The sequence below is a fragment of the Haliotis rubra genome, unplaced genomic scaffold (genome assembly GCF_003918875.1).
Source record: "Haliotis rubra isolate DU_JTF1 unplaced genomic scaffold, ASM391887v1 Scf782, whole genome shotgun sequence".
In the NCBI taxonomy this organism is placed as follows: Eukaryota; Metazoa; Mollusca; class Gastropoda; order Lepetellida; family Haliotidae; genus Haliotis; species Haliotis rubra.
In genome coordinates this window covers 276,288-303,629 of record NW_025767504.1, presented here as the reverse complement: position 1 = coordinate 303,629, position 27,342 = coordinate 276,288, and the positions used below count along the sequence as shown (strand labels likewise).

The following is a 27,342-nucleotide window of genomic DNA, read 5'->3' as shown; positions in this document are numbered from 1 at the left end:
AGTTAAAGGGACACCTTTAAAAAAATTGTAAATAATCATGAATATTCGGTTCTGGTGGCCATGAATAACGAATTGAATTCATGAAGGGCAATGGTTCGATTCACTGAATATGTGAGTGAATCGTAACAGCCTTAATACTTATCACTCGGATTTGCATTAAGCTTTCACTAGGGGTCCATCTGAGCATAGTCTAATCCATACATAATCTGATGAAGGCCACCAATGTTTCATGTGAAGATGTCTGAATTGCAGTATTAAATTTCATGTTTGACCATGCTCTACTTGAACTGGCAAATTTATGGAATTTGACTTAATCATGTATGTTTCTCCAAATCATATTTTGTTAAATTTGTCAAATTTTAGTGTCTGTCCTCAGCATTTATGTAGAAATTATGTTGATATTTCAGTGGTGACAGCATCCTGTTCAATGCTGTTTTTCGTTTCTAAATATTCACTACAAATCCAGCTGAGCTGCAGTGCTATGGCACCTTTTGTTGATTTTCATTGCTCTTTTCTGATTTTCTGTATTCATCCATATACACATCCTCGATAATCTCAAGGGTACATACATTCCTATAAATCTCCACTAGTACCTTGGATGCATCTACAAATTTATTACCTCCCTTTGCTGGCTTTTGATCCAATCAGGTGTCTACGCTGGGAAGTTGAGCGTACAAATCACAAGGCTTCTATCATAACTCACTCTCTCTTAAAGAGGTAGAAGGAGTTCTTGGATATATATTTTTTTAAGGTTTCAGACCTGTCAGTTTGTCTGTATGATTTTTCCCTAAATCTGAATGAATCACACGGCGAACAAACCTTCGCAGCTGCAGCTGCTATCTTTGTTGAAACTGGCAAGCTCTGTTGTAACGGCTTATCTGATTGGCTACTATAAGAAGGTGGACCAGCAAAGCGAGGTAAAAAAATTAGCCGTAGATGCATCCAGGGTACTAGTGGAGATTTATCGCAACATACACCCTGGAGATTATCAAGGATGCCATATACCATGTATGTGGTCATAAGTTTCTATTTTGATATGTACAGCTGCAATATTGCCATTTCAGAACCATACAAGAAATCTGGACAGAAGCTAAAGAGCACCATGAATATGTTTTCCTTATTTTTGAAGATCCCAAATCAGCACTGGGAAGAGAGGTAGGGGAAAGGATATATAGATTAGCTTATTGAAGTGAATGTCAACAATACAACCACAACCAGCAACACACTGACATCAACAGTCCTAACATCAACATCTTCATGATATTGCTTACTGATTCTCTCTAGTATTGTTGGGGTCTTTTCCCAGCCGCAATATCAGGTCCCGGCTGTAGTATTGTTGAGGAGATCAGGGTGCCGTTCCACTAACCGATCTTAGCCCTAAGTCCCAATCTTAGCGTGACGTTACGATCGGCATACTGTTCCACTAACCAATCTTACCGAAGTCAATCGTAAAGTTAAGATTCAAAGTCTAAGTTGCTCATGACCAACTTAGGATAGCTAAAATCAATCGTAGAGAAACCAAAATGGTGCCTTTCCTGTTCTATGTGAAAAATAAGAGCGAGCATTTCACCGTGAGCGTCCCCTAAAATCCCCCATGAAATGAATTTGTATATTTGTGTGATGTAAACAAACACTGCACTGAAGCCTTACAAATGTCAGGCCAGTCTGACCACTGTCGTCATGGGAACACAACCGAGCGTATAAGTGTGGTGTAAACAACACATTTGTACAACAATTTTGCAACGTCATGGTTAAGAATAGGGACAGCTGTGAAGTGAACAATGTTCTGAAGCAAAAAGATACAAATATGTTTGATTTCACTGGGCATATTTGGTGGGGGATTCTAAAGGCAGGCTGCCTGTTATTCAAGACCACTGACAGATTCTACATACGTTATAGCCTCCTCACGGCTTGTTTATTCTGATTGACAAGGTTCAGGCACAACGGTGACATATTAATCTGACACAATTGACATTTTTAAAGTTCAGACTTAAAACTTGTTCTCAGTAATCTATATTACTTATAATCTCGGCTGTAAATACTCTCGTGTAAATTATCTGTACATAGCTCCTTGAGCATGCCCCAGGATGTGGAATAGGCGCACTATAAATATGCATTTATTATTATTATAGTATGCCTGATACCCAGCATTCACACGCACTTGCACCTGAAACCAAGGTGCTCACTACCCTAATATTTTGCTCTAGTTTTTTTCTCCACGTTTACACTTGGTTGGAAAAATACTCATGAAGGACCTGGTTAGAATATTGAAGTTCAATAACCCATGCTTGTCGTAAGAGGCCACTAACGGGATCGGGTGGTCAGGCTCGCTGACTTGGTTGACACATGTCATCGGTTCCCAAATGTGCAGATCGATGCTCATGCTGTTGGTCACTGTATTGTCTGGTCCAGACTCGATTATTTATTGCTAAGATACATAGCGTTCACTAACATGAACGCTCATGTAAGTGAACGCTATGCATCCTAGCTAGATTATTTACAGACTGCCGCCATATAGCTGGACTATTGCTGAGTGCGGCGTAAATCTAAACTCACTCACTCATTCAGTTGGTTTGTAAACTACTTCCATCATTTGCTAGACTATGCAAAGGGAGATAACTCGTGCCTCGCATTCCTCTATCTCTCGCACGAAAGAGTCTCGATCTAAGCTTGGATCGAATTGTAAGATCGGGACCGGCTACGATCGGCCTAAGATCGGTTAGTGGAACGGGTGTAACTTTTAGCTAAGACGATTGTAAAATTGGCGTAACTTGCTAAGATTGATCTTAGATAAGATCGGTTAGTGGAAGGGCACCCAGGTCCCAACTGTAGTATTGTTGGTGGGATTGGGTCCCAGCTGTAGTATTGTTGGTGGGATTGGGTCCCAGCTGTAGTATTGTTGGTGGGATCCGGTCCCAGCTGTAGTATTGTTGGTGGGATTGAGTCCCAGCTGTAGTATTGTTGGTGGGATCAGGTCCCAGCTGGAGTATTGTTGGTGGGGTCGGGTCCCAGCTGTTGTGATTGGGTCCCAGCTGTAGTATTGTTGGTGGGATCGGGTCCAGCTGTTGTATTGTTGGTGGGATTGGGTCCCAGCTGTTGTGTTGGTGTATTGTCCCAGCTGGTGGGATCCCAGCTGTAGTATTGTTGGTGGGATCCAGCTGTAGTATTGTTGGTGGGATTGAGTCCCAGCTGTAGTATTGTTGGTGGGATCGGGTCCCAGCTGTAGCATTGTTGGTGTGATTGGGTCCCAGCTGTAGTATTGTTGGTGGGGTCGGGTCCCAGCTGTTGTATTGTTGGTGGGATCCGGTCCCAGCTGTAGTATTGTTGGTGGGATTGAGTCCCAGCTGTAGTATTGTTGGTGGGATTGGGTCCCAGCTGTAGTATTGTTGGTGGGATTGGGTCCCAGCTAAAGTATTGTTTGTGGGGTCGGGTCCCAGCTGTTGTGTTGTTTGTGGGGTCGGGTCCCAGCTGTTGTGTTGTTGGTGGGATTGGGTCCCAGCTGGAGTATTGTTGGTGGGATCCGGTCCCAGCTGTAGTATTGTTGGTGGGATCCGGTCCCAGCTGTTGTATTGTTGGTGGGATCGGGTCTCATCTGTAGTGTTGTTTGTGGGATTGGGTCCAAGCTGTAGCATTGTTGGTGGGATTGGGTCCCAGCTTGAGTATTGTTGGTGGGATTGGGTCCCAGCTGTTGCATTGTTGGTGGGATCGGGTCCCAGCTGTAGTATTGTTGGTGGGATCGGGTCCCAGCTGTTGTATTGTTGGTGGGATTGGGTCCCAGCTGTTGTATTGTTGGTGGGATCGGGTCCCAGCTGTTGCATTGTTGGTGGGATCCGGTCCCAGCTGTAGTATTGTTGGTGGGATCGGTCCCAGCTGTAGTATTGTTGGTGGGATCGGGTCTCATCTGTAGTGTTGTTGGTGGGATCGGGTCTCATCTGTAGTGTTGTTGGTGGGATTGGGTCCCAGCTGTAGTAGTATTAGTTGGTGTATAGTTGGTTGGATTTGGTCCCAGCTGTAGTATTGTTGGTGGGATTGGGGTCCCAGCTGGAGTATTGTTGGTGGGATTGGGTCCCAGCTGTAGTATTGTTGGTGGGATCGGGTCCCAGCTGTAACATTGTTGACTGATTCTGTATTGTTGAGGGGCTCAGATCCCAAGGATAAAACTGTAATATCTACTAACTTGTGTAAAGCAACACTAACCAGGTGATACTATCACCCATTGTCTTACAGGTTATCTTGGACACGATGAACCAGCCCAGCATCCTGGTGCGACGAATGTTAAAAGCAGATGTTACAAAGTTTGGCATCACTACCTTTCCATCACTCTACTCCGTCAACAAGGATGGCATCTACAAGAAAGTTATTGTGTAAGTGCTGCTAATAAGAGAGGTCCTTGATCTAGCAGAGCAGTTGTGTATGTCATGTATTAGTTAGCCAGCAATATTGCTTCAAGGAGCTTTTGAAGAAAGTTAAGAAGGTGTAAGCAGGATAACAAATGTGTGTTCATGTGCCTGAAACAATGATGGGGTGGTGGGGTAGCCTAGTGGTTAAAGCGTTCCGGGTTCTCGTCCCCACATGGCTACAATGTGTGAAGCCTATTTCTGGTGTCCCCTGCTGTGATATTGCGGGAATATTGCTAAAAGCGGGGTAAAGCTAAACTCACTCACTCACTGAAAAATGACGTATAATGTTAAACTCTGTGATGAATGAGCATTTAGAAAATACTATAATTGTTTCTGAAAAACTATGTACAAATTTGCCATAGCTGAAATTTTGCAATTTTCCTTCATATTTTACCGTTATGATTTTAACATTATCTTTGATCTCATTCTGTAACTGGGGTGGTAGGATAGCCTTGTGGTTAAACGTGGTTCGTCACGCCAAAGACCTGGGTTCAATTCCCCTCATGGGTACAATGTGTGTAGCCCATTTATGGTGTCCCCATCGTGATATTGCTGGAATATTGCTAAAAGCGGCGTAAAACCATACTCACTGACTCAGTCTGTAACTGGTATAAGTATCAAAAGCTGTACTTATTTTGTTTTTTTATTTTAATAAGTGGGACAAGCAGTCACAAGAATAAGTGACCCTCTCAGAGGCAGACACTTCTAAATGTAACAGGGACGCCATCTCACATACATGTTACATCCTTACTGTTATAAGAGAAGCAGTAGAGATGAATGCACAGTTGTTCTCCATTCTATAATGATGTTACTTCTCAAACATGTCAAATGAAACCATAAGGGTTGTGAAGGTACAACTTTATAGGATTGTGGTGTCTCTCAAGTGCTCACAGCTCTGTGCTCTGATCTTCTCTCAGCCATGGCCGCCTGGGTAGCCATATTTAAAATGTAACTTTTTTGCTCTTTCTGAGACATTTCTGCCTGTGTCATGAAGAAATTTGATATGTATATATTTTTCCTTATCCTGACTCATGCTAATTATGCTTGTCTCTTTCCTCTTGTGAATGATAGTGGAACACTTGAAATCTCTTGAATTTCCCATCTAAAAAAGCGTGAAATCACTCACCCACGAGTAGCGTCCCTTCCTCCCTTATCCTGACTTATGAGGTTAGCCCTCCCAACCTCCCCTCTTTGGCACTCTGGATTTCCCTGTAAATCCGGGTGTCAGGCTTACATGCGGAGAGAGTGACAAATATGGCCGATCATGTGACCATTTAGGCGCCAAAAGGGAGGAAAGGGACACTACTTATGGGTGAGTGATTTTACGTCCGCTTTTTTAGTGGGAACTTCAAGGGATTTCAAGTGTTCCACTATCATTCGCAAGAGGAAGGAGACAAGCATAATTAGCATGAGTCAGTATAAGTATAAAATATCAATTTTAGTCAGAAAATTACATATTTATATGGTATGTAAACTAACTTGTTGTGGCATTTTGAATTTTGTCTCTTGCAGGCTTTGACTTTTTCTTATTATTGTTATCGAATTGTTATCGAGTTCAAGTGCATTATTGACATTTCATGTAAAACTTTTCTAAATGCAGCTACATGTATGTATATATCTTACGCAATATGTTGCTATTTGCCTGGCTATTTTAGGCGGTGTTGTGAATATGGACTGGAAGTATTACATGCCTTTCAGAAATATCTCTTTGCATCAACTGGTCATGCTTTATAGTTCAGACAAACACTGACAGCTAGCCAGAGGAACTGGTTATAAATTCTAAATATGATGTATTCAATCCAAATGCTATATTTTTTTTTATTGTGTTAGGCTCTGTCCATCCGTACGCACGTACATACGAATTGGGATATCTTAAGAACTGTTGACTAGATTCTTTTCATATTTGGTACCTAGCTTCATCACAGTAGAAGAAAGGACCAAGTCAGGTTTAGTGACCTTGACCTTCATTTCAAGGTCACAAGGGGACTTTAACGTTTTACCTGCATGTTAAGCTATCTCAAGAACCGTTCCCTGGATTTTCTTCATATTCAATACCAAGCTTTATCCAGTGAAGGCACAGGGCCCAGTCGTATTTGGTGTCCTTCACTTTATTTTTAGGTCACAGAGACTGAAGATTTCAGCATGTTAAATTGCATGTTCAGATAGTCACCTTAGTGACAATGCTTTTTTTTCTTCTTTTTTTCAGCAAATTACATGTGATTTGTCAAATATTAGTGGCGTGCATGGACAACTAAAATGAGAAATCTGTATGGCAGTGTAACTGGATCCAAAGGGTATATCAAGCAGGGTGTTTACTGCATATATTTCCCAATTACACTTTCCTCTGTATGGTCTATATTAACCTTTATACAATGGGCCTTCTTATGGACATTTTGCTTCTATTTTTCTTCAATATCCCTAATGGAAAGAATTTTGTGTGTTTATTCAGGAATATCTATTTTGCAGGGGTGATTATGGTATCCAAGATAGGGCAAACTTTGTAAGTGCCATTCAAGCCTTCAGTGGGAAGCTGATTGCTGACAATAGCACTATGCACAAGAACGAGAAGGATCACATAAAGGTTGGAGACAAGAAGGAGGTTGAAGACCAGGAAATGAAGAACGAGGGTGATGGTGAAGGGCAGTACGAGCAGGGAAAGGAGGCAGAGGACAGACCTCCACAGTCGTAAGTGTTGAACAAGAGCAATGGGGAGGGGCAGGGCAAGGAGGCAGAGGACAGACCTCCACAGACGTAAGTGTTGAATAAGGGCAATGGGGAGGGGCAGGGCAAGGAGGCAGAGGACAGACCTCCACAGATGTAAGTGTTGAACAAGAGTAATGGGGAGGGGCAGTATGAGCAGGGAAAGGAGGTTGAGGACAGACCTCCACAGACGCAAGTGTTGAACAAGAGTAATGGGGAGGAGCAGGTAAAGGAGGCAGAGGACAGACCTCCACAGACGCAAGTGTTGAACAAAAGCAATGGGGAGGAGCAAGGAAAGGAGGCAGAGGACAGGCCTCCACAGACGCAAGTGTTGAACAAGAGTAATGGGGAGGAGCAAGGAAAGGAGGTTGAGGACAGACCTCCACAGTCATGTGTTGAACAAGGGCAATGGGGAGGGGCAGTATGAGAAGGGAAAGGAGGTTGAGGACAGACCTCCACGGACGCAAGTGTTGAACAAGAGTAATGGGGAGGAGCAGGGAAAGGAAGTTGAGGACAGACCTCCACAGTCATGTGTTGAACAAGGGCAATGGAGAGGGGCAGTACGAGCAGGGAAAGGAAGTTGAGGACAGACCTCCACAGTCATGAGTTGAACAAGGCCAATGGGGAGGGGCAGTACGAGCAGGGAAAGGAGGCAGAGGACAGACCTCCACAGTTGTAAGTGTTGAACAAGGGCAATGGGGAGGGGCAGTACGAGCAGGGAAAGGAGGCAGAGGACAGACCTCCACAGTCGTAAGTGTTGAACAAGGGCAATGGGGAGGGGCAGTAAGGTCAGGGAAAGGAGGCAGAGGACAGACCTGTCAACACTTGATTACACTAGCAGCTAGTGTTTATCAAAGCCTAAATTACAATATAGATATATGCCTGGGTGGCATCTCCAATCACTCTCCTACCCTGAGCTTCCTGAGATCAGCCTAGTGTCTTTGTCACATATTATACAGTCCTTTCATTTGTTTTACATGTTTCATTTTGGATGATTCAACACCTTTAGATTAACATACACCTTGAAATGTTGAACATTGATGAAGAATGTATCCTAAAATTAACATTTTTCCTTATCCTGACTCATGCTTAATTGCTTGTCTTCTTCTTCTTGCGAACTATAGTGGAACACTTGAATCCCCTTTTGAAGCTCCCTTAAAAAAAGTGGACGTAAAATCACTCACCCCAGTAGTCTCCCTTTCCCCCATCTTTTGGCGCGAAAAGTTGGTCACATGATCGGCCATGCTTGTCACTCTCCCCTTCTTCTTCGACCGTTGTGAGAGCGCCTGGGTCCCCTATATGGCATATATCCTTTGAATTTTAGGCTTTTATACTAAATTAGGCTGTATAAGGGCTTTAGCAAGGATTTACCAGCAATATGGTTTGAAATTTATTCTAAATTTGTCCGTTTTTTCACGTTGTTGACAACATGTTTCAACTTGTTTACATTTCATGAAGACTTTCATTTCTTGCAGGTTTCGGTTGTCAGCTGCTGATCCGCATTCTTTATGTCCTAACTGCACTTCTATATGTTCTTCCAGCCTCTTCTTGTCAGCATTTATCTCAAATTGAATTTTGTAATTAATCATATTCTGTTCATAGACGTGCCAAGGACAAGGTGAGGCGACAATTACAAGTCATGTCTCAACAGGGTGAATGCGTTAATAACCGTGGGTTGTTGTCTGTCGAGGTACATCATTCCAGTGAGCTGCCGGTGGTGTCTTCAGAGCAGAGGAATGAGGTTTCCGGACTTAGGAAAAGATCGTCATCGACTCAACAATCCTCGTCGCAGTCCAAGAAGACCAGGACGTCGTCTGCTGTGAAGACTAAGCTGTCTTCAGACAAGTCTACAGTCAAGTCGTCAGTGGGGGCAGCGAAGAAGTCGAGGTCCTTCACCACAGATATCAACCCATCGGACGAAGCAGACGTTTATGATGAGTCGCCAATCCTCATCCCTGAAGTACCGGTGAGGAAGAAGACGAGATCTTCTTCTACACTGACGTCTGCAACTATATCAACGCAATCAGACGTCCTATCTACGCAGACTGCAGATACCAGGGAGGACAGACAGTCTATAGATGACACCTCAGCACTGTCAGATGCGGCGTCATCTGTACAACAGCACCAGTTATCAGCGCAGACCTTCAACCCGGGCATCTTTATGCAGCAGTTTACCCAGCAGATGATTGACCTGATGGAACGTAGGTTCGCTCAGGAGAAGACTGCAGCGAAGCAGACGAATCTGCAAGGAGGACGAACATCGTCTACACCTCATCGGGATGAAGGAAGCAACCTGTGTGAAGAGAACGTTCGTGAAGGGAACGTTCACGAAGACAGCAACACTCGTGACGGAGCTCGCGAAGGCATTCGCGGAAGAACCACTTGTGAAGACACTCATGGAGACAACAGTCGAGACAGCACCTGCGAAGGCTTTCGCGAAGGAAGCAACAATTATGAAGAGACTCCTGCAATAGACGAGGAGCATTCGCGAAGGCATCGCAGATCATCTTCATCCTCGGACAATCATCGGAGGTCTGCGTGTACGTCCCATAGAAGAGAGTATACACCTTCACGAAGGCATACAGCTCACAGAGACTGATCATCACGCAGGTCTTCAGGAAGGTCTTCATGGTCGTCGCCACGCAGATACAGATCACCTACCACATCTCCAGGAAGGCAATCAAGAGTGCCTTCGCGCAGGCTTACACATAGATCTCAACAGTCAGTTATGACAACTTCACTAGAACCTATCAACCTGGACAACGAGGAGCCTGTAGTTGAAAAGGAGAACTACACGTTCACCGGAGCATCGCAGATTATCCTCATCTTCAGATTCGGACAATCACCAGAGGCCTGCGCGAACGTCCCATAGAAGAGAATAGACATCCCATGCAGATACAGGTCTCCTCATTGATCACCAAATGCATCTTCAGAAAGGCATTCACGAATGCCTTCACACAGACCTTCATAAATCTCCACTCAGAGAATAGGACCAACGACAACGATCTTCAGAACAAGATGCATCTAGAGATGCATTATTTTCTCCGATACAAAGATTAAATCCTGGATGGCTAATGGATTGGAGCTTGCATCACCACCTAAGGAGGATAATGAAGCATTCACGTACATAATGTCTAACGACGATTTTGACAAGTTCACCCTTCCATCCATCGATTCGGTCTTGGATGTACCAGACAACTCAGTACAGCCTTCAAGAAGGCAACGAAGTACCAGAGTCAAAGTATACCACTTCTCTTCACCATATGGAACCCTTCATGAAGGCCCCAGAGATAGATGAGAACTACAAAATCATCAACGACTTCCATTGCAGGGGAGCTGGCTCTTGTGAGGAATGGGATAGCTTAACAGTTACCACTATCTTAGCATTGGCATTGTCGCAGTCCTCAGCGTAATATTGTTTTTTCCGATCATCGTAGTGAAGTATCAACTCTACAATAACTTTTGTGTATTCAACACAATCGGTTATTTTAAGGCGCTTCATTGAGACTGATGACTACAGTCTACAAGTATCAACGTTAAGCAAGTATGACGACTGCATTATCTTCAGTGAAGAAGAGAAAAGTCACAACAGCCAGGGAAACAGTCCACCTACATCGGTATTACGCGGGAAATCTTTCGCACGTTTTCCACTCAGCCTGCTATACACGTGTTCACTCGTGTATTTCGGGAAGTTACGGACAAGGCCGAATGTTGATGAGAGAAATCAACGACTGCACAAGATTTTACAAGGATCTTTTTCCTGCAACACCGGTGACGTCACATCGCGGGAATCTGAGATGAATCAAATGCTGCAATCTGATTGGTCCATGAGAGACAACGCCCTGTGCAGAAGTCAGGCACAGCTCACGTGTCAGGAAGTTATCTACAATCGTAAACAACTTTTCAACGTGTGAGGAAGGCTCCATTTACAGTCCAGTTAGCAGGGTACAGCGTGATTTGACCGTCTTCACGGTCATAAGGACCTTCCCTGTCAGCAGTTTGAAGATTGGTAATCTGACGAATTGCAGCAACATACGTTTGACGATTTCTGCTCGAGGCAGCCAGTCTACTATAATTAGACTTCACAGCGATGGCAATTCCAGTACATATAGAAACGACGAATTATGCATTATCACTGCACTTGTGGCGATTCTGATGACAAGTCCTTTTTACATATTATCGGAAGATTGAAGAAATAAACTTCAAGTCATGATGCCAGAACCGGACATTTTGCTTCGCTGCCATTACGGTAATGGCAAAGTTACCTAGAACGTAGGATATGAGCAGATTTTGGGGAAGATGTTCATCTCACCGCAGAATCGCAGTGTCGTCTCAAAGAATAGTTGGGTCTAGATACAAGCCATGGTATCTCAAGCACTACTCTCTCCGTTACCACTACGAAGTTGGCAGAGCCTACTCAGTTTTCTCACGTCAGCACAAGATATGACTCGCACAGGAGGTCTACAGTTGCGCCCACTACAAGTGTTTGTGAACACCCATCTCAACCGTCTGGTCTCCTTAGGACTACCGGACGGATTGAAACCAATCTTCTATGGTGGACAAGGAAGTCGAATATTTGTGGAGGAACCTACTTATCAGAGCTGGAGTGCAACACTTATCTCTACGTAGATGCATCACTTCAAGGCTGCGAAGTTCACCTTGACAACAAAGTGGCAGCAGGGAAATGGTCGAGTCTGCACATCAACATGCTCAAGATGGAAGCAGTAATAAACGCCTTACTACACTGGTCAAGCATACTAAGGAACGCACAACTGATGATCCATACGGACAACTCCACAGTGGCGTTCTACATCAACAAACAAGGGTCAACAAGATCAAAGAATATGTTAGACCTCAGCTTTCATCTATTCAGCATAGTAGACAACCTGAACATCGACATAAAAGCATCACACATCTCTTGGGAAGCCAGAAATGTGATAGCATCACACATCTCTTGGGAAGGACTAAACGCTTACGCGTTCCCTCCTCCAGCGTTAATACCGAAGGTATTACAGGAAATCAAGGTGACAAACAAGTTACAACTGATTTTGTTCACGCTCTATTGGCCAGCAAGAGTGCGGTTTCCCAACCTTATACAAGATCTAGGAAAGCCAATCCTACAACCTCCAAGTAACTAAATCTACTGATTCATCCACACACCAAGCAAGCACACTGAAATCCAACAGTGTTTCAGCTACACGCATGGAGCGTATCCCAACTTGCTTGAAGGAAAGAGGATATTCCACCAAAGCGGCCAAAGTAGTAACTTTAGCCGTAACTTGTATGATGACAAGTGGCAAAGTTTTGAGAAATATGCACGGAATAAAGACTTCACTGCAATGGAAGCAACACATCCTCAAGTGGCGGAATATCTTTGTCATCTTAGACAGACAAAACGATTAAAGGGATCTACACTCTCTACATACCTAGCGGCCTTGAGCACAGTTATCTCGATGAAATCGGGTATAAAACTGATCAAAGTACCAGAGATACTGGCACTACTACGCTCATTCAAATTGGAAGACCAACAAAGGAAATTCAAGGCGCCCGCTTGGGATCTCAATGTGGTTTTACAGCATCTTACCAGTGAAGATTATGAACCACTAGAAAGGACATCATATGAGAAATTAACTCATAAAACCCTGTTCCTCGTAGCCCTAGCAACAGCGGCAAGGATGTCAGAAATTCATGCTCTAAACTTCGGAAGAACAAGATTTGACATGCATCGTGACACAGTGCATCTGGGACTAAGATGGGATTTTATAGCAAAGAATCAACTGCCCGGTCAACCAGACAGACAATTCCATATCCCAGCACTTTCTTCAATATTAGGACCACAGGATACGCAAGATCGATCCTTATGTCCAATCAGAGCATTGAAAATATATCTACGGAGGTCTAAATTGAGGAGACGAAAATTCAAGCGCCTTTTCATCCCTCTATCCACGGAGACACCTACAGAAGTCTCACGTACAACTATATCAATATGGATGAGAGCCGTCATATTGAAAGCCTACAAAGCAACAGGACCTGATCCTCCACGAGCCTCCAATCCTCATGAAGTCAGAGCACTGGCATCCACACTAGCTCTGCATGGAAACTGCTCCATCTCAACAATAATGGAGGGCTGCTTTTGGAGATCGGAGACGGTGTTTGCCAACCACTACCTCAGAGACATGGCTACAGAGGACGTCTCCGGCATCACCAGTTTGGGCCCCTTGTTGTAGCACAACAATTGACGTTACCTCAAAGACGCTGAGATAAATCTCACCCCTTTGTCACGTGACTTGTAAACAGAGTTACGGTTTTAAAGTCCATGCGAACGTCTAGGACAGGCTAGCATGAGTGATGGACCCTGTACTTGTAAGGACTTTCTTGTACACGAAGTAGGGTCACTTCTCCACTTGATGCAAGCATCAAGAGATGGAGTTGCATAAATCCACACAGAATGTCAGGAGAAGATTTCCAGGATAAATCTGACAAGTTGTGGTCCCCCCACTCATCAGAGGAAGCTGGAAGAAAGGACAAATGCCATTGGAAGTTCCCAAGGGGGTATAAGGACCTAAATCAGCAGAGCATCCAGAGTGGCTTGACCCACCACCGTTTCCGTCGGATTCTACAAGCAATTAAGCATGAGTCAGGATAAGGAAAAATATGTAATTTTCTTATTAAAATTGATATTTTATACTTATCCTGACTCATGAGGTTAGCCCTCCCAACCTCCCCTCATGGCACTCTGGATTTCCCTGCTCGAACATACGGAGAGAGTGACAAGCATGGCCGATCATGTGACCAACTTTTCGCGCCAAAAGATGAGGGAAAGGGAGACTACTGGGGTGAGTGATTTTACGTCCACTTTTTTTAAGGGAGCTTCAAAAGGGGATTCAAGTGTTCTACTATAGTTTGCAAGAAGAAGAAGACAAGCAATTAAGCATGAGTCAGGATAAGTATAAAATATCAATTTTAATCAGAAAATTACATTTATTTCAATTTATGTATTTATCCGCCATTTGCTGAAACCAAAAAGTGTTTGCAATATCAGGAAAAAGCTGTATTGACAAATATATTATTGTTGAAATAGTACTCTGCTTGTTTCAGTGCACTAGTGCACATGAAGGACTTGGAATCGGCCCTACACTACAGCTTGAAACAAGAGGTGGCCATAAAGAGTTCCATTGATGAAGAGGCCGTAACAGCGCTGAAGAACTATATAACAGTTCTTGTGAAGGTATTACAACTCTAGATATATGTATTCAGCATCCACTTTTCTCCTATTTACCTTCCCAAAATGTTTGCTTGCTTGCAGTAAGATTGTGTTCTAGTTAATGGATTGGTAGATGTATCTTTTGGCTTTCCAAACGGGTGCAAGTAAGGTTGGAAATATACTCATGGAAACAAATAAAGGAACACTTGAAAGAACATGTGTTCCTTTATGTTTTCCTGCTTTTCACCCACAGTACAATACAAAGCATACGTGTAGAATCCTGGAAAAGAATATAGGAACACTTTTGCTTTCATCTCTTCCCTTATTTGTTTCCATGAGTATAGAAGGATAATGATTTGGTAGGTTTTCTATGGATAGGGAGATCTTACAAGTTTCACAAGCAGTACAAGTACTACCTAGCATGACCATTTGATAGGAAGCATAAGAAGAAGTGTCTGAAGATCATTGGCAGTATGACTGACAGATGGGCTAGCTTCTTGTTAACTCTTGTCAGTAAAGTGTAGGACTTCCACAGCTTTGACTGCCTGGTGTGAAGATTTGTTATGTTTAATTTGGGGAACATTTCTTCTTATATAGTTGTGTGCTTTGATGTTTTCATCTACATGTACAAAAAATCATTCATTTTCACCCTGTTTATGATTCATGCCTCTGCATCCTGACAAAAGTACAAGACTTGCACGTTGCTAAGAAAGTATAAAGGCTTTATCAAAATTCCATTAAATGTCTTTGGGCACGGGTGGTACGGGTGTCTATGGTGCTGCCATTTGCTTTGTAGAGTTGCTTCCCTTGTGCTAGACCTATGATCATGAGCTCACATCCCAGTTTGCCCCATATATTTGTTAGCTTGTTCCACCAAAGTAGTTAACATCTGAGGCATCTCTTCAGGCTTTCCTCAAACATCATAAAATTTGACGTCTTCACAGACAAAGCCGTTTTCTCTTGTTTGTTCTTGTTTGTCATTTCTTACTGGTCACCAGAAAATAAGTTTAACGAAAGTGTTACCTGTAGACCCCCATTCTACAGGCTGCTTTTTTTGGTCTTCAAAATTCGGCTTATCTGTAGTAATATACAGTAGTACATCTACACAGTGCTTTAACTTCCCTACCATAGCCAAACAGACAGGGAAACAGATTGAAGTCCTTGTCCTGATCTATAGAGCTATCTAGCTTAGCCTGAGCCCCCTCACACTCTTCCCTCACTGCCGACATGATAGACATCATGGACCACTCCTTGGATTCTCTTGGTTTCTGAACTCTTGACAGTTAGTTTCTTCCTCTAGAGGGGCGGTGGGGTAGCCTAATGGTTAAAGCGTTGGCTCATCACGCCGAAGGCCCGGGTTAGAATCCCCACATGGGTACAATGTGTGAAGCCCATTTCTGGTGTCCCCCGCCGTGATGTTGCTGGAATATTGCTAAAAGTGGTGTAAAACCAAACTCAGTCAGTCAGTCAGTCTTCCTCTAGATACTTTTCTTAGCAACATATCAGCATTTCTTCATGGTATACTTTTCATTTTTTATGTGTTTCTGAAATTCCTGAAACCTACCAACCATGACAATTTACTGAAGTTTACATTATGAGCCACAACTTAAACTGGAAGAGAAGCTGAATTTAAAACATCCTTATATTTAGCGATGTATTTTGCATTCCAAGATTTGGCTTAAAAAACCTAAGAGAAGATGTTTTTGAAGTTTCATTCAGGCAGATATCTCTGCCAAGTTATCAGGGTCATTTGAACTGAAATGAAACATACACTGGTTCCCTCAGATTTTCTTTTTAGAGAATCAGTAGTTCAGCTTTAAAAAAAAGTTTATTTTCGACACCCATTTTATTCACTCAATTTTGTCATCAACTATTGTTTCTGCTGGCAGTAGATTTTATCCATTAAGGCTCAGTTGCTCAGAGACATTATTGTTGTGGCAAGTATATTTGAATGTAATACCAATGTGTTTCTATGGGAATCACATTGAAAATGTGAATGTTGGAAGGGAGACAACTCTGAAAATATTCAATTGTCTCCCTTTGATAAGCGCCTTGTTCAGTGCAGACAGATAAGTACCAGTACTTGAATTTTCTTAGTTGATGAAAGTACTTCAGCACGTGAAAAGTCCTGGGATTGTTTAAACATTCCCTGATCAGTGCTGGGATTATACTGATGCTGCTGACAATCCTTAATCTGTATTTGGATTGTACTAACATTCCATTCCTTGCAAAACATCCGCTTCCATTCCGTCTGTTCTGGATGAAACTATCACAACAGTATCAAGGAAATTTTTAACAAGATTCATTAACCTGTGTTTCTGTTATTTTCAGTATTTTCCTGGTCGGGAAGAGATAATGTCATTTCTGGTCAGTGTCAAGAAGTGGCTGAACGATGTACCAGGCCCTCTGCAGGGAGAGGAGTGGTCTAGACAGCTAGATGCCCTACAGGTATACACACAGGGTTGTCAGGATAGCTAGATGATGTACAGGTATACACACAGGGTTGTCAGGATAGCTAGATCATGTACAGGTATACACACAGGGTTGTCAGGATAGCTAGATCATGTACAGGTATACACACAGGGTTGTCAGGATAGCTAGATCATGTACAGGTATACACACAGGGTTGTCAGGACAGCTAGATCATGTACAGGTATACACACAGGGTTGTCAGGATAGCTAGATCATGTACAGGTATATACACACAGGGTTGTCAGGATAGCATAGAGATCATGTACAGGTATCCAGACAGGGTTGTCAGGATAGCTAGATCATGTACAGGTATACACACAGGGTTGTCAGGATAGCTAGATCATGTACAGGTATACACACAGGGTTGTCAGGATAGCTAGATCATGTACAGGTAATACACAAAGGGTTGTCAGGATAGCTAGATCATGTACAGGTATACACACAGGGTTGTCAGGATAGCTAGATCATGTACAGGTATACACACAGGGTTGTCAGGATAGCTAGATCATGTACAGGTATACACACAGGGTTGTCAGGATAGCTAGATCATGTACAGGTATACACACAGGGTTGTCAGGATAGCTAGATCATGTACAGGTAATACACATAGGGATCTGTATGTTAACAGGTGTATTTGACATTGTATAATTTGTACGTTATAAGATATGTGTGACATTGTATAATCTGTATGTTAAAAGATATATGTGACCTACTGTATGATCTGTATTTCACAGATATGTGTGACATCTTGTTTAATCTATATGTTATCAGACGAGAGGAAGTTTCCTACCTGATGATGTGACGTGGATAGGCTGCGCTGGCAGTGAAACACGTTACCGCGGTTACCCTTGTGGCATGTGGACACTGTTTCATACACTTACAGTTTCCTCTCACCTGTCTCATCTCAGTAAGTATTCATCACAGTAAGAGTCACGATTAATGCCATCTCCCTTCTGTATTACACATTGCATTGATTACCCTTTCTCCAAACCCAACAACATACCCACCCTTCAGTGACTGGTAACTGGGTTGTTCCATTATCTCATAGGCTAAAATTTATTTCCCATTCTGCCTACAGCAATATTTGTAGCCAAACTGGGATGTCAGGAAATTGGGACTGTAGGCAGAATGGGATGTAACCTTTTCTGAATTGTGTAACCAAGTTAAGCTTTTGGGGGGGAAGCTGGGGTAGCCTAGTGGTTAAAGCGTTGGCTCGTCAAGCCGAAGACCCGGGTTCGAATCCCCACATGGGTACAATGTGTGAAGCCCATTTCTGGTGTCCCCCGCCGTGATGTTGCTGGAATATTGCTAAAAGCTGCAGAAAACCAAACTCAGTCAGTCAGGCAGTTTGGGGGGAAGCATTGTAGCTTGTTATTCAACTGATCTAGAATCAGTTTGTAGAACCTTCCATCCTCAATATAAATATACAGTGTGAGCTTTGGGAACTAGTTATATATGGAGCTCTCTTCATTGTGTCTAATCAATGCTTGATAAGTAAGAAAATATCTTTCCCCAAAGCAACTTTAAGTTGCATGTATACTGCTAAGTTTGGTTGTCCTAAATACATCCTTTTGAAGAAGTTTGGAATTATATGCTGTCTTGATAAATCTGTGATCTGTTTCAGGAACCAACCCGCAAGAAGTTCTACTTGGTATCAGTGGTTACATGAAGAAGTTTTTTGGCTGTGAAGAATGCTCTAAGAATTTTATGAAGATGGCCTCGACAGTAGAGCAGGAGGTTCATGATGGTTCTGACACTGTGCTATGGCTGTGGCGGGCACACAACAAAGCCAACAAGCGACTCCATGGAGACCTGTCCGAGGACCCCCAACACCCCAAGATTCAGTTCCCCTCAAGGACGTCATGTCCCCAGTGTCACACAGGCGATACAGGCTGGGATGAGGCCAAAGTATTGACCTACCTTGTAGGGCTCTATAGACAAGACAATATTGTCAGTGACAGTAGACAGACAGGTCTGAAAGGTGGTAGGGTCCGAGGCAAGGGTGAACTGGACTGGTGGGAGAAGCAGCAGCGTGCCCAGGACCTGGAGAAGATTCACTCACTCAGAAAACAGAAGAAAGTGGTATACCAGCAGAAGATGGAGAGACAGGTATGGGAGCGGGCTCGTCAAGCAGACAGCCAGGAGTACAACCACCAAGACAGGCAGTACCAAGTGTCGCGGAAAGGCTGGGGACTTAATGGTGTCGACCTTGGCATGTGCATGATGTTCTATGTGATGTGTGCTGTTATCATTCTACTGATGTACTATCACTTCACAATACGCCGGAACTGGAGGCCATGTGGGTGTCTGCCTGTATGATGAAGAAATGCAACTATAAGAGCTGGTAGTTGTTGTGTGTTGGTGTTGAAGTTAGTGTGTTATACAGGAACACATGTGAATGGTATCCCAGGCAGTGGGTGTGTGTTATATACATCCAGGGACCCGTTTCACAAAGCTCTCATAAGCCTAAGATCTTTTAACTTTTCTCGTAGCATTCGTACCTCCAATGTTACAGTATAGGAGATACGATTGCTATGAGAAAAGTAACGAGATCTTAGGCTTACGAGCGCTTTGTGAAAAGGGGCCCAGTGGCCCAGTACAGCCTTCACATTACTTTGTAGTATGGTGGTATGGGGCTTCTGTGAAGGCAGTATGTAAGGTTTGGTTGTTAATGGTTAAAGGTATACTTAACCTCTCTAGTCTGTCAGACTCTTTGCTTGCTAATGAGTTTTGGGAAATATTTAACTTACCCATGAAACTGATTGTTGCATAATGAGTGATACACCAGCTATATGACGTGACAATGATATATATTGAACATTATTACATCTTTAAGCCATGTTGTGATTAGCAACTAAATGTAAGACCCTGTTTTGTTGATGGTCATGTGTGCAATATTGTCCATTCAGACCTATTTTAGCTATTTTACAATTTGATCATCAAACTAAATTATTTATGATATATTTTAACTAAGTACAAATGGACATATGTAGTCCTAAACAGTCAACATTATGGACTGATGACTTGTGGGACAGAGTTGACCACACTGGTGTCCAGAGTGTGTAAGTAGCACTGTATGTTGTTGCCATGTTGTACATTTGGGTATTTATTCAACATTCCATCAGGGATACATCCCACAGCTTGTTGACAATGTAATTTATTTATCAGGTACAACAGTTGTAGGATTTAAATCTCATTTTGTATGGAAATGCTGGGAATATGAAAGAGAGAAATCCACTTTCTGTTGAAGTCTGTATGCATCTGCTCAAAGCAAGAATTCCTGATCTCATTAAGATGAAATCTTAGTGTTCTAAACAAAGATGTGAGGACATCACGTTTTGGGTCTCATCAGAGCAACCTCTCTGCTGTCATATATTAAACATTGAAGAATGTTCTTTTGATTACACTTCAATTTAGAAAGTGGTCAAATGTAACCTTTGTTATATTTTATATTAAAGTGTAATCCCAAATATAACATAGGTAATAATGTTCTTTTGTTCAGTTTTAAAATATTTGTGGAGAACTTTGTCAACATAGTTTTCATTTTGAAACTGATGCCATAAACTCCCCAAAGCTATTTTTTCATTGGATAATGTTGAGCTGCCAGTTAGCATGGTCATCGGTTGGTTACAGTTTGAGAAAAGTCAGTTCTGACATGACCGGTCATGGGACGTCCTCCGAACTTTGTTGAGTAAGCACAAAGATACAGTTCTAATGAGATTTGTTACCAAGCACTAAGGTACGATTTTAATGAGATTTATGAATTCCAGAATGGATGTCCTCAAAAGGTTTAATGCCTAACATGTTATCAAACTACTTAAGTGTTTGTCTGTCTTCCTCATGCAGTATGAGGGAGTTAGTGTGAAATGTATCTGTGTCCATCGTCTTAGCTTCCCAGTGGGATTGTCATATGAAGTGGTCAGTGCAAGTTGCTTGCTACTCATTGTTGATTAGTTCTTCAGACCTCGGTAGCAACCAAGGGCAACATATGCTGGTTCCATATATCATCCTTAAACTCTCTCCTCACACACATGATTTCCACAACTAATTTGTAACGATTTCTCAGGACTGTGTTGGTATAACACTGATAATGCATCTGAAAGTAAACCTACTTATAACATGGATGTAGAACATCTGTGTCTACCAGTGCTGTATTATATGTGGTTTGGTAACAGAGGGATCCAGCAGTAACTACTCATGTCAATAGGACTCATTCACCGACAAAGCAAAGAACCTGGGTGTCATCTTTGGTTCTCCCTTGTCAATGGAAGCCCAAGTTAATCAAGTGTGCCAGACCTGCTACTTCCATCTATGAAGTATTGGTAATATCCGCCATCTTATTTCCAAAGACGTAACAAAGACACTAGTCCAACAACTTGTGATGTCCCGCATTGACTACAGCAACAGTCTGTTGTATGGTTTGAGTCAGGAGCTGCTGAACAAACTCCAGAAGGTACAAAATAGGGCAGCTCGTATTGTGAGTCGTGCACCAAAAAGAAGCCACATAACACCGGTATTGATGTCCCTACTCTGGCTACCAATAGAAGCCCGGATCCACTTCAAGATCTTGTGTTTTGCCTACCACTGTTTGAATGGTACAGCACCGAGCTATCTATCAGAACTGATCTCACCATACCAGCCTTCACGACGTCTAAGGTCTGAAAACCAATGCCTACTTGCAGTACCAAACTCAAGACTAAAATCCTACGGCAACAGATCGTTTCAAGTAGCAGCACCTCAGTTATGGAACCCACTGCCTCAGAACATTAAAGAATCCCCCACCCTTGACACATTTGAAACCAACCTAAAAATCTTTCCCTTTAGAAAGTTCTATCCCCACGAACTATCTCCTCCCGTGAACTTCTCATCTGTGACTATTGTAGCGCCTTGAGCATGCACCTCTGTGGATGGAACCCAGCGCAATATAAATAGACATTATTATTATTATTATTACTTAGGTCTTGACTTGGCCTCTTGTATGGAGATTTTAGCAGAAAGTTTGACAATAAATGCTTCTGAAGAAAATATTTTGGAAGTTACAGCAAACTATGATATCAATGTTATATGCGTGTTTTAAAGAGGTGATGTGCTAAATTTTAGTTGTGCAGATTTGTCCACTAACATTTCTATGGAGGCATGACACTAGATGTGACTTGATATGCTGGATAGAGTGTACATCTGGGAACAATATAGTGTCATGTACAGTTGCCTATGTCTCTGTGATGTTGGGTGTTTGTGTGTAGGTTGTAACAGTGAAGATGTACATCAGCTGATAATCCATGGCGAAGCTTACATGATCATTAACTGTCTGTCCTCCACAAACATTTACATCCGCCACAATCGGTAAGTGTTGATCAAAATAGTTTTGAATATTTGAGGGAATGGAACCAAAGTGTGAGGTAAGGTACCTGGCCAGTGCTTGATGTATCTCCGTCAGTGTATGATACAAATACCTGGCCAATGCTTGATGTATCTCAATCAGTGTGTGATACGGGTACTAGACCGTGCTTAATGTATCCTGGCCAATGCTTGATGTATCTCCATCAGTGTGTGATCAGTGTTTGATACAGATACCTGTCCACTAGACTGATGCTTAATGTATCTCCATCAGTGTGTGATACAAATAGACTGGCTTACTCCATCAGTGTGTGATACCCTGGCCACTAGGACCGATGCTTAATGTATCTCCATCAGTGTGTGATACGGAAAGTACCTGGCCACTAGACCAATGCTTAATGTATCTCCATCAGTGTGTGATACGAGTACCTGGCCACTAGACCGATGCTTGATGTATCTCCATCAGTGTGTGATACGGAAAGTACCTGGCCACTAGACCAATGCTTAATGTATCTCCATCAGTGTGTGATACGGGTGCCTGGCCACTAGACCGATGCTTAATGTATCTCCATCAGTGTGTGATACAAGTACCTGGCCACTAGACCGATGCTTAATGTATCTCCATCAGTGTGATACTGGTGCCTGGCCATGTAGACCGATGCTTAATGTATCTCCATCGGTTGTGTGATCACGGTACCTGGCCACTAGACCGATGCTTAATGTATCTCCATCAGTGTGTGATACCGGTGCCTGGCCACTAGACCGATGCTTGATGTATCTCCATCAGTATGTGATACGAGTATCTGGCCACTAGACCGATGCTTGATGTATCCCCATCAGTGTGTGATACGGGTACCTGGCCACTAGACCGATGCTTGATGTATCTCCATCAGTGTGTGATACGGGTGCCTGGCCACTAGACCGATGCTTGATGTATCTCCATCAGTATGTGATACGGGTGCCTGGCCACTAGACCGATGCTTGATGTATCTCCGTCATTGTGTGATACGGGTGCCTGGCCACTAGACCAATACTTGATGTATCTCCATCAGTGTGTGATACGGGTACCTGGCCACTCGACCGATGCTTAATGTATCTCCGTCATTGTGTGATACGGGTGCCTGGCCACTAGACCGATGCTAAATGTATCTCCATCAGTGTGTGATATGGGTACCTGGCCACTCGACCGATGCTTAATGTATCTCTATCAGTGTGTGATACGAGTACCTGGCTACTAGACCGATGCTTAATGTATCTCCGTCATTGTGTGATACGAGTACCTGTCCACTAGACCGATGCTTAATGTATCTCCGTCATTGTGTGATATGGGTGCCTGGCCACTAGACCAATACTTGATGTATCTCCATCAGTGTGTGATACGGGTACCTGGCCACTAGACCGATGCTTAATGTATCTCCGTCATTGTGTGATACGGGTGCCTGGCCACTAGACCGATCTTAATGTATCTCCATCAGTGTGTGATACGGGTACCTGGCCACTCGACCGATGCTTAATGTATCTCCATCAGTGTGTGATACGAGTACCTGGCCACTAGACCGATGCTTAATGTATCTCCGTCATTGTGTGATACAAGTACCTGGCCACTAGACCAATGCTTAATGTATCTCCATCAGTGTGTGATACGAGTACCTGGCCACTAGACCGATGCTTAATGTATCTCCGTCATTGTGTGATGATAATGGGTGCCTGGCCACTAGACCGATGCTTAATGTATCTCCATCAGTGTGTGATAATGGGTACCTGGCCACTTTCGACCCGATGCTTAATGTATCTCCATCAGTGTGTGATACAGAGTACCTGGCCACTAGACCGATGCTTAATGTATCTCCATCAGTGTGTGATACAAATACCTGGCCACTAGACCAATGCTTAATGTATCTCCATCAGTGTGTGATACGGGTACCTGGCCACCGACCGATGCTTAATGTATCTCCATCAGTGTGTGATACGGGTGCCTGGCCACTAGACCGATGCTTAATGTATCTCCGTCAGTGTGTGATACAAGTACCTGGCCACTAGACCGATGCTTAATGTATCTCCGTCATTGTGTGATACGAGTACCTGTCCACTAGACCGATGCTTAATGTATCTCTATCAGTGTGTGATACGAGTATCTGGCCACTAGACCGATGCTTGATGTACCTCCATCAGTGTGTGATACGGTGTGAAGCCCATTTCTGGTGTCCCCCGCCATGATGTTGCTGGAATATTGCGTAAAGCGGCATAAAACCAAACTCAGTCAGTCAGCGTGTGATACGAGTACCTGGCCACTAGACCGATGCTTAATGTATCTCCATCAGTGTGTGATACGGGTATCTGGCCACTAGACCGATGCTTAATGTATCTCCATCAGTGTGTGATACAGGTGCCCGGTCTTTTGCAAGAAAAAGTACTAGATCATGCTATACCACCATGTGTAGTGTAATAAAGTACAGGTATACGTTTTCACCCTGAACTATTATGACTTCAAACTACTCCTTGCTTTCTTACATTAAACATATGGTTAAGCAACTCTATTTCTTAAATATTATTTTTGAGATTTGATAATGATGCCTTCTGATTTATCCTGGGGGTTCATTTTATGAAATGAGTTCATTCCACCAAATTGACTTAAAATTGGATTAAATTAGGTTTTGTAAGTATTTGACAGACATTACTCCAGAAGTGAATATTGGTCATGTTTCTTTTACAATGAGCCTCTTCAGTGTTTGATTCTCAAACAATATGTTCAAATCAAAGTCGCAGTTTTCACTTTGTTTCTTTGATCTATTTTTGGTATTAATCCAAAACAACTTGACTATTATCTGGCTCCCTGTTTCAACTTCCAATCTATTAATGTGAAAGAGTATAACAAACCTTTGTGAACAGTTTTCAATAATTTTTATTAAATGTTTTCTTTTATTTCCAGATGTTTCGAAATGCCAATTTTTGTTAAATTGGAATTTTCTTTCATAAAATTGTGCTTGTTGTGAGCTTAAGCTTGATGAACACTAGGCCAATCTCGCATTTCATTTGATACGTCCAGTCCTTAAGTTTGTAGGTGACAAGTTGTTGATTGTGTGTGTGTGCACCAGGAGTGTATTGTGTGCTCCACTGACAGGAATCTGTAGTTGATAGATGTCCATTAGGTTACACAAATCACAACTCTTCCACGTAGACATTAAACAGTGGACAGGTCTATGCAAACATGAAGTCAATACTCCTTCTATGGTGAGTAGGAAATTGTTTTGTTGAATATTGAAACCCTGTGTTGTTTTTGTAACAAGCTTTATTTTTACTTTTTACTTCACCGAAACCAAATTTTCATTTTTAAGGTTGAGACCCTATATGTATGTCGATGTGCAATGAAAAGTATATTTTTATAGTTTGTTATTATCAGAGCTGACAAGCAAAGCTCAGAATTAGAACAGATAGCAACATGTTGTCCACCATCCGTCTGTCTATAACATTTAATCATCTTCTCTGTTACCACAATAACAGCAGTTGTTGACCAAACAGTGTCAGGTCAAGGCCTGACGTTCATAAAATCTGTTGTATTTCCAAGTGACATACAAGAATGATGCAGTAGTCACTGACTTGTGATGTGGTGATGACTAGTGTTGGGAATCGGAAACCAAATCCACTATCGATTATCGGAGGACTTGAGGTGAACGATTATCGATTACAATCGAAATATATACTTTTTTAATGTAATCACCAGTTTAAGGGTGTTTCCCCAGATTCATTCTAAGTAATGTTTTTTATAACTAATACTGTCATGCAATGAAATGCATGCATGTAAGTAAGACACTGGAATTGTAATTAAACAATAAAAGTGGTTAACATTTTACAATGCGCATAGCTTTACGCTGCAGAGCACATGTTTGTTTGTGAATATTCGTCAAATTTAATGGTTAGTTTACTTCATTCAAGTGTGTTATACTGAAACAACAAAATTCTGATTAATCGAAAATATGCTTTTTACAATCGATAATTATTTTTCATCTTTCTTTCAATCGATTTTTGATTATTTTTGATCATCGGAACACCACTAGTGATGATGTAAAACATGATCTTATCAACAAACTGTACCATGTCATCACTATTCGAGATTTCTGCCTTTCTCCTCTAAAGTCAGAACTACAGAACCGTAAAACAAGAAATAAAATTGGTCTGGCCTTATGCAAACAATATTTGAATACAAATGCTAACAAGCTCCAAGTCAAGTTCAAATGGAACAAAGTTCTTAATATTCTGAGAAAGTGTAGCAAGTCTAGTGGTTAAAGCAATATTTTATCACTCCAGAAACAGGTTTAAACCATATTAGTGCAGTGTGTGACATCCATATGTGGTGTACCACATGTAGCTGAAATATTTGTAGGAAGTGTAGCAAGCCTCTGTCTCTTTAACATGACTACATGTTCAATTGCAGGTGTTTTCTATAAACCATTGATTCATTATCTGTTGATAACCTACAGGGTGTAACATCATATGATCAGCCAGTAACATGTACGCTGACGACACATTTTGTATAGATGTGATATTGCACTCATGTCTGAGCCGGAATCTAAGTCACTGCATTAAATATACTGTCTGTATGTTTTGTGTTATGAACGTCTGTAATTATTCCTGTCAATGTTATTATACCCAGATGTGACTTTTAAAAGCACTTGTTGTAGCATGTCACATTGTTGTGAATAAATGACATTATTTTATTAAAACTAGTGCCTGTTTCAATTTAGCTCACCTGAAGTGAAATTTTGTCTGCTAACGTCTAGAGACTGCCAATCAGCATTTGTAACTTCCTAATAATCATTTTTAACATTTCTGTTTCTCGGCAATTGCCAGCATTAACATTTTCCAAAAATGTATCCCTTTCAGGACAAGGGAATTCATGAATATGGCTTTCAGTGTTTCATTTGATATGCATAATGACACAATATAAACATAAAGTGAAAACTCTTAATCTCACATAAAAGCGTTCGCTCGTCATGCCAAAGATCTGGGTTTGATTCCCCATATAGGTACAATATGTGAAACCCATTTCTGGTGTCCCTCGCTGTGATATTGCCGGAATATTGCTAAAGCTGCGTAAAACCATATCCACTAATCTCACAAGGGCTCCAGAGGTGTATATGTAATGTATACACTGTATCTTCACTAAGAAGTTGCTTTAATACACACCAGTTACGCAGCATTGGTGAATAATGCAAGTATGCAATCCACAGG

General features: G+C 42.2%; 1 protein-coding gene and 2 long non-coding RNA genes across 8 annotated transcripts in view; 2 read left to right on the top strand and 1 right to left on the bottom strand.

The window, feature by feature from the left end:
- Positions 1-21,822, top strand: part of LOC124260962 (sulfhydryl oxidase 2-like) — a 37,326-nt gene extending 15,504 nt beyond the window's left edge. Inside the window, exons 4-10 of the mRNA XM_046695281.1 lie at positions 1,065-1,155; positions 4,228-4,364; positions 6,867-7,085; positions 14,199-14,328; positions 16,636-16,752; positions 17,548-17,683; positions 18,401-21,822. Of these exons, the coding sequence (XP_046551237.1) occupies positions 1,065-1,155; positions 4,228-4,364; positions 6,867-7,085; positions 14,199-14,328; positions 16,636-16,752; positions 17,548-17,683; positions 18,401-19,095 (1,525 nt within the window). The 3' untranslated portion in view covers positions 19,096-21,822. The remainder of the gene's footprint in view (positions 1-1,064; positions 1,156-4,227; positions 4,365-6,866; positions 7,086-14,198; positions 14,329-16,635; positions 16,753-17,547; positions 17,684-18,400) is intronic.
- An 834-nt stretch (positions 21,823-22,656) lies between these two features.
- Positions 22,657-24,457, bottom strand: LOC124260963. 6 transcript variants are annotated; one of them, XR_006894228.1, is made up of 4 exons: positions 24,143-24,198; positions 23,932-24,037; positions 23,711-23,763; positions 22,657-22,704 (listed from the first exon to the last, which is right to left on the bottom strand). It is a non-coding gene; the product is annotated as an uncharacterized LOC124260963 (long non-coding RNA). The 6 variants fall into 6 exon arrangements; XR_006894226.1 differs by having other exon boundaries at positions 22,659-22,704; positions 23,658-23,763; XR_006894225.1 differs by lacking the exon at positions 22,657-22,704 and adding an exon at positions 23,344-23,393 and having other exon boundaries at positions 23,658-23,763.
- LOC124260964 lies at positions 23,856-24,496 on the top strand. Its single transcript, XR_006894229.1, has 2 exons — positions 23,856-23,927; positions 24,193-24,496. It is a non-coding gene; the product is annotated as an uncharacterized LOC124260964 (long non-coding RNA).
- Positions 24,497-27,342: the final 2,846 nt, after the last annotated feature.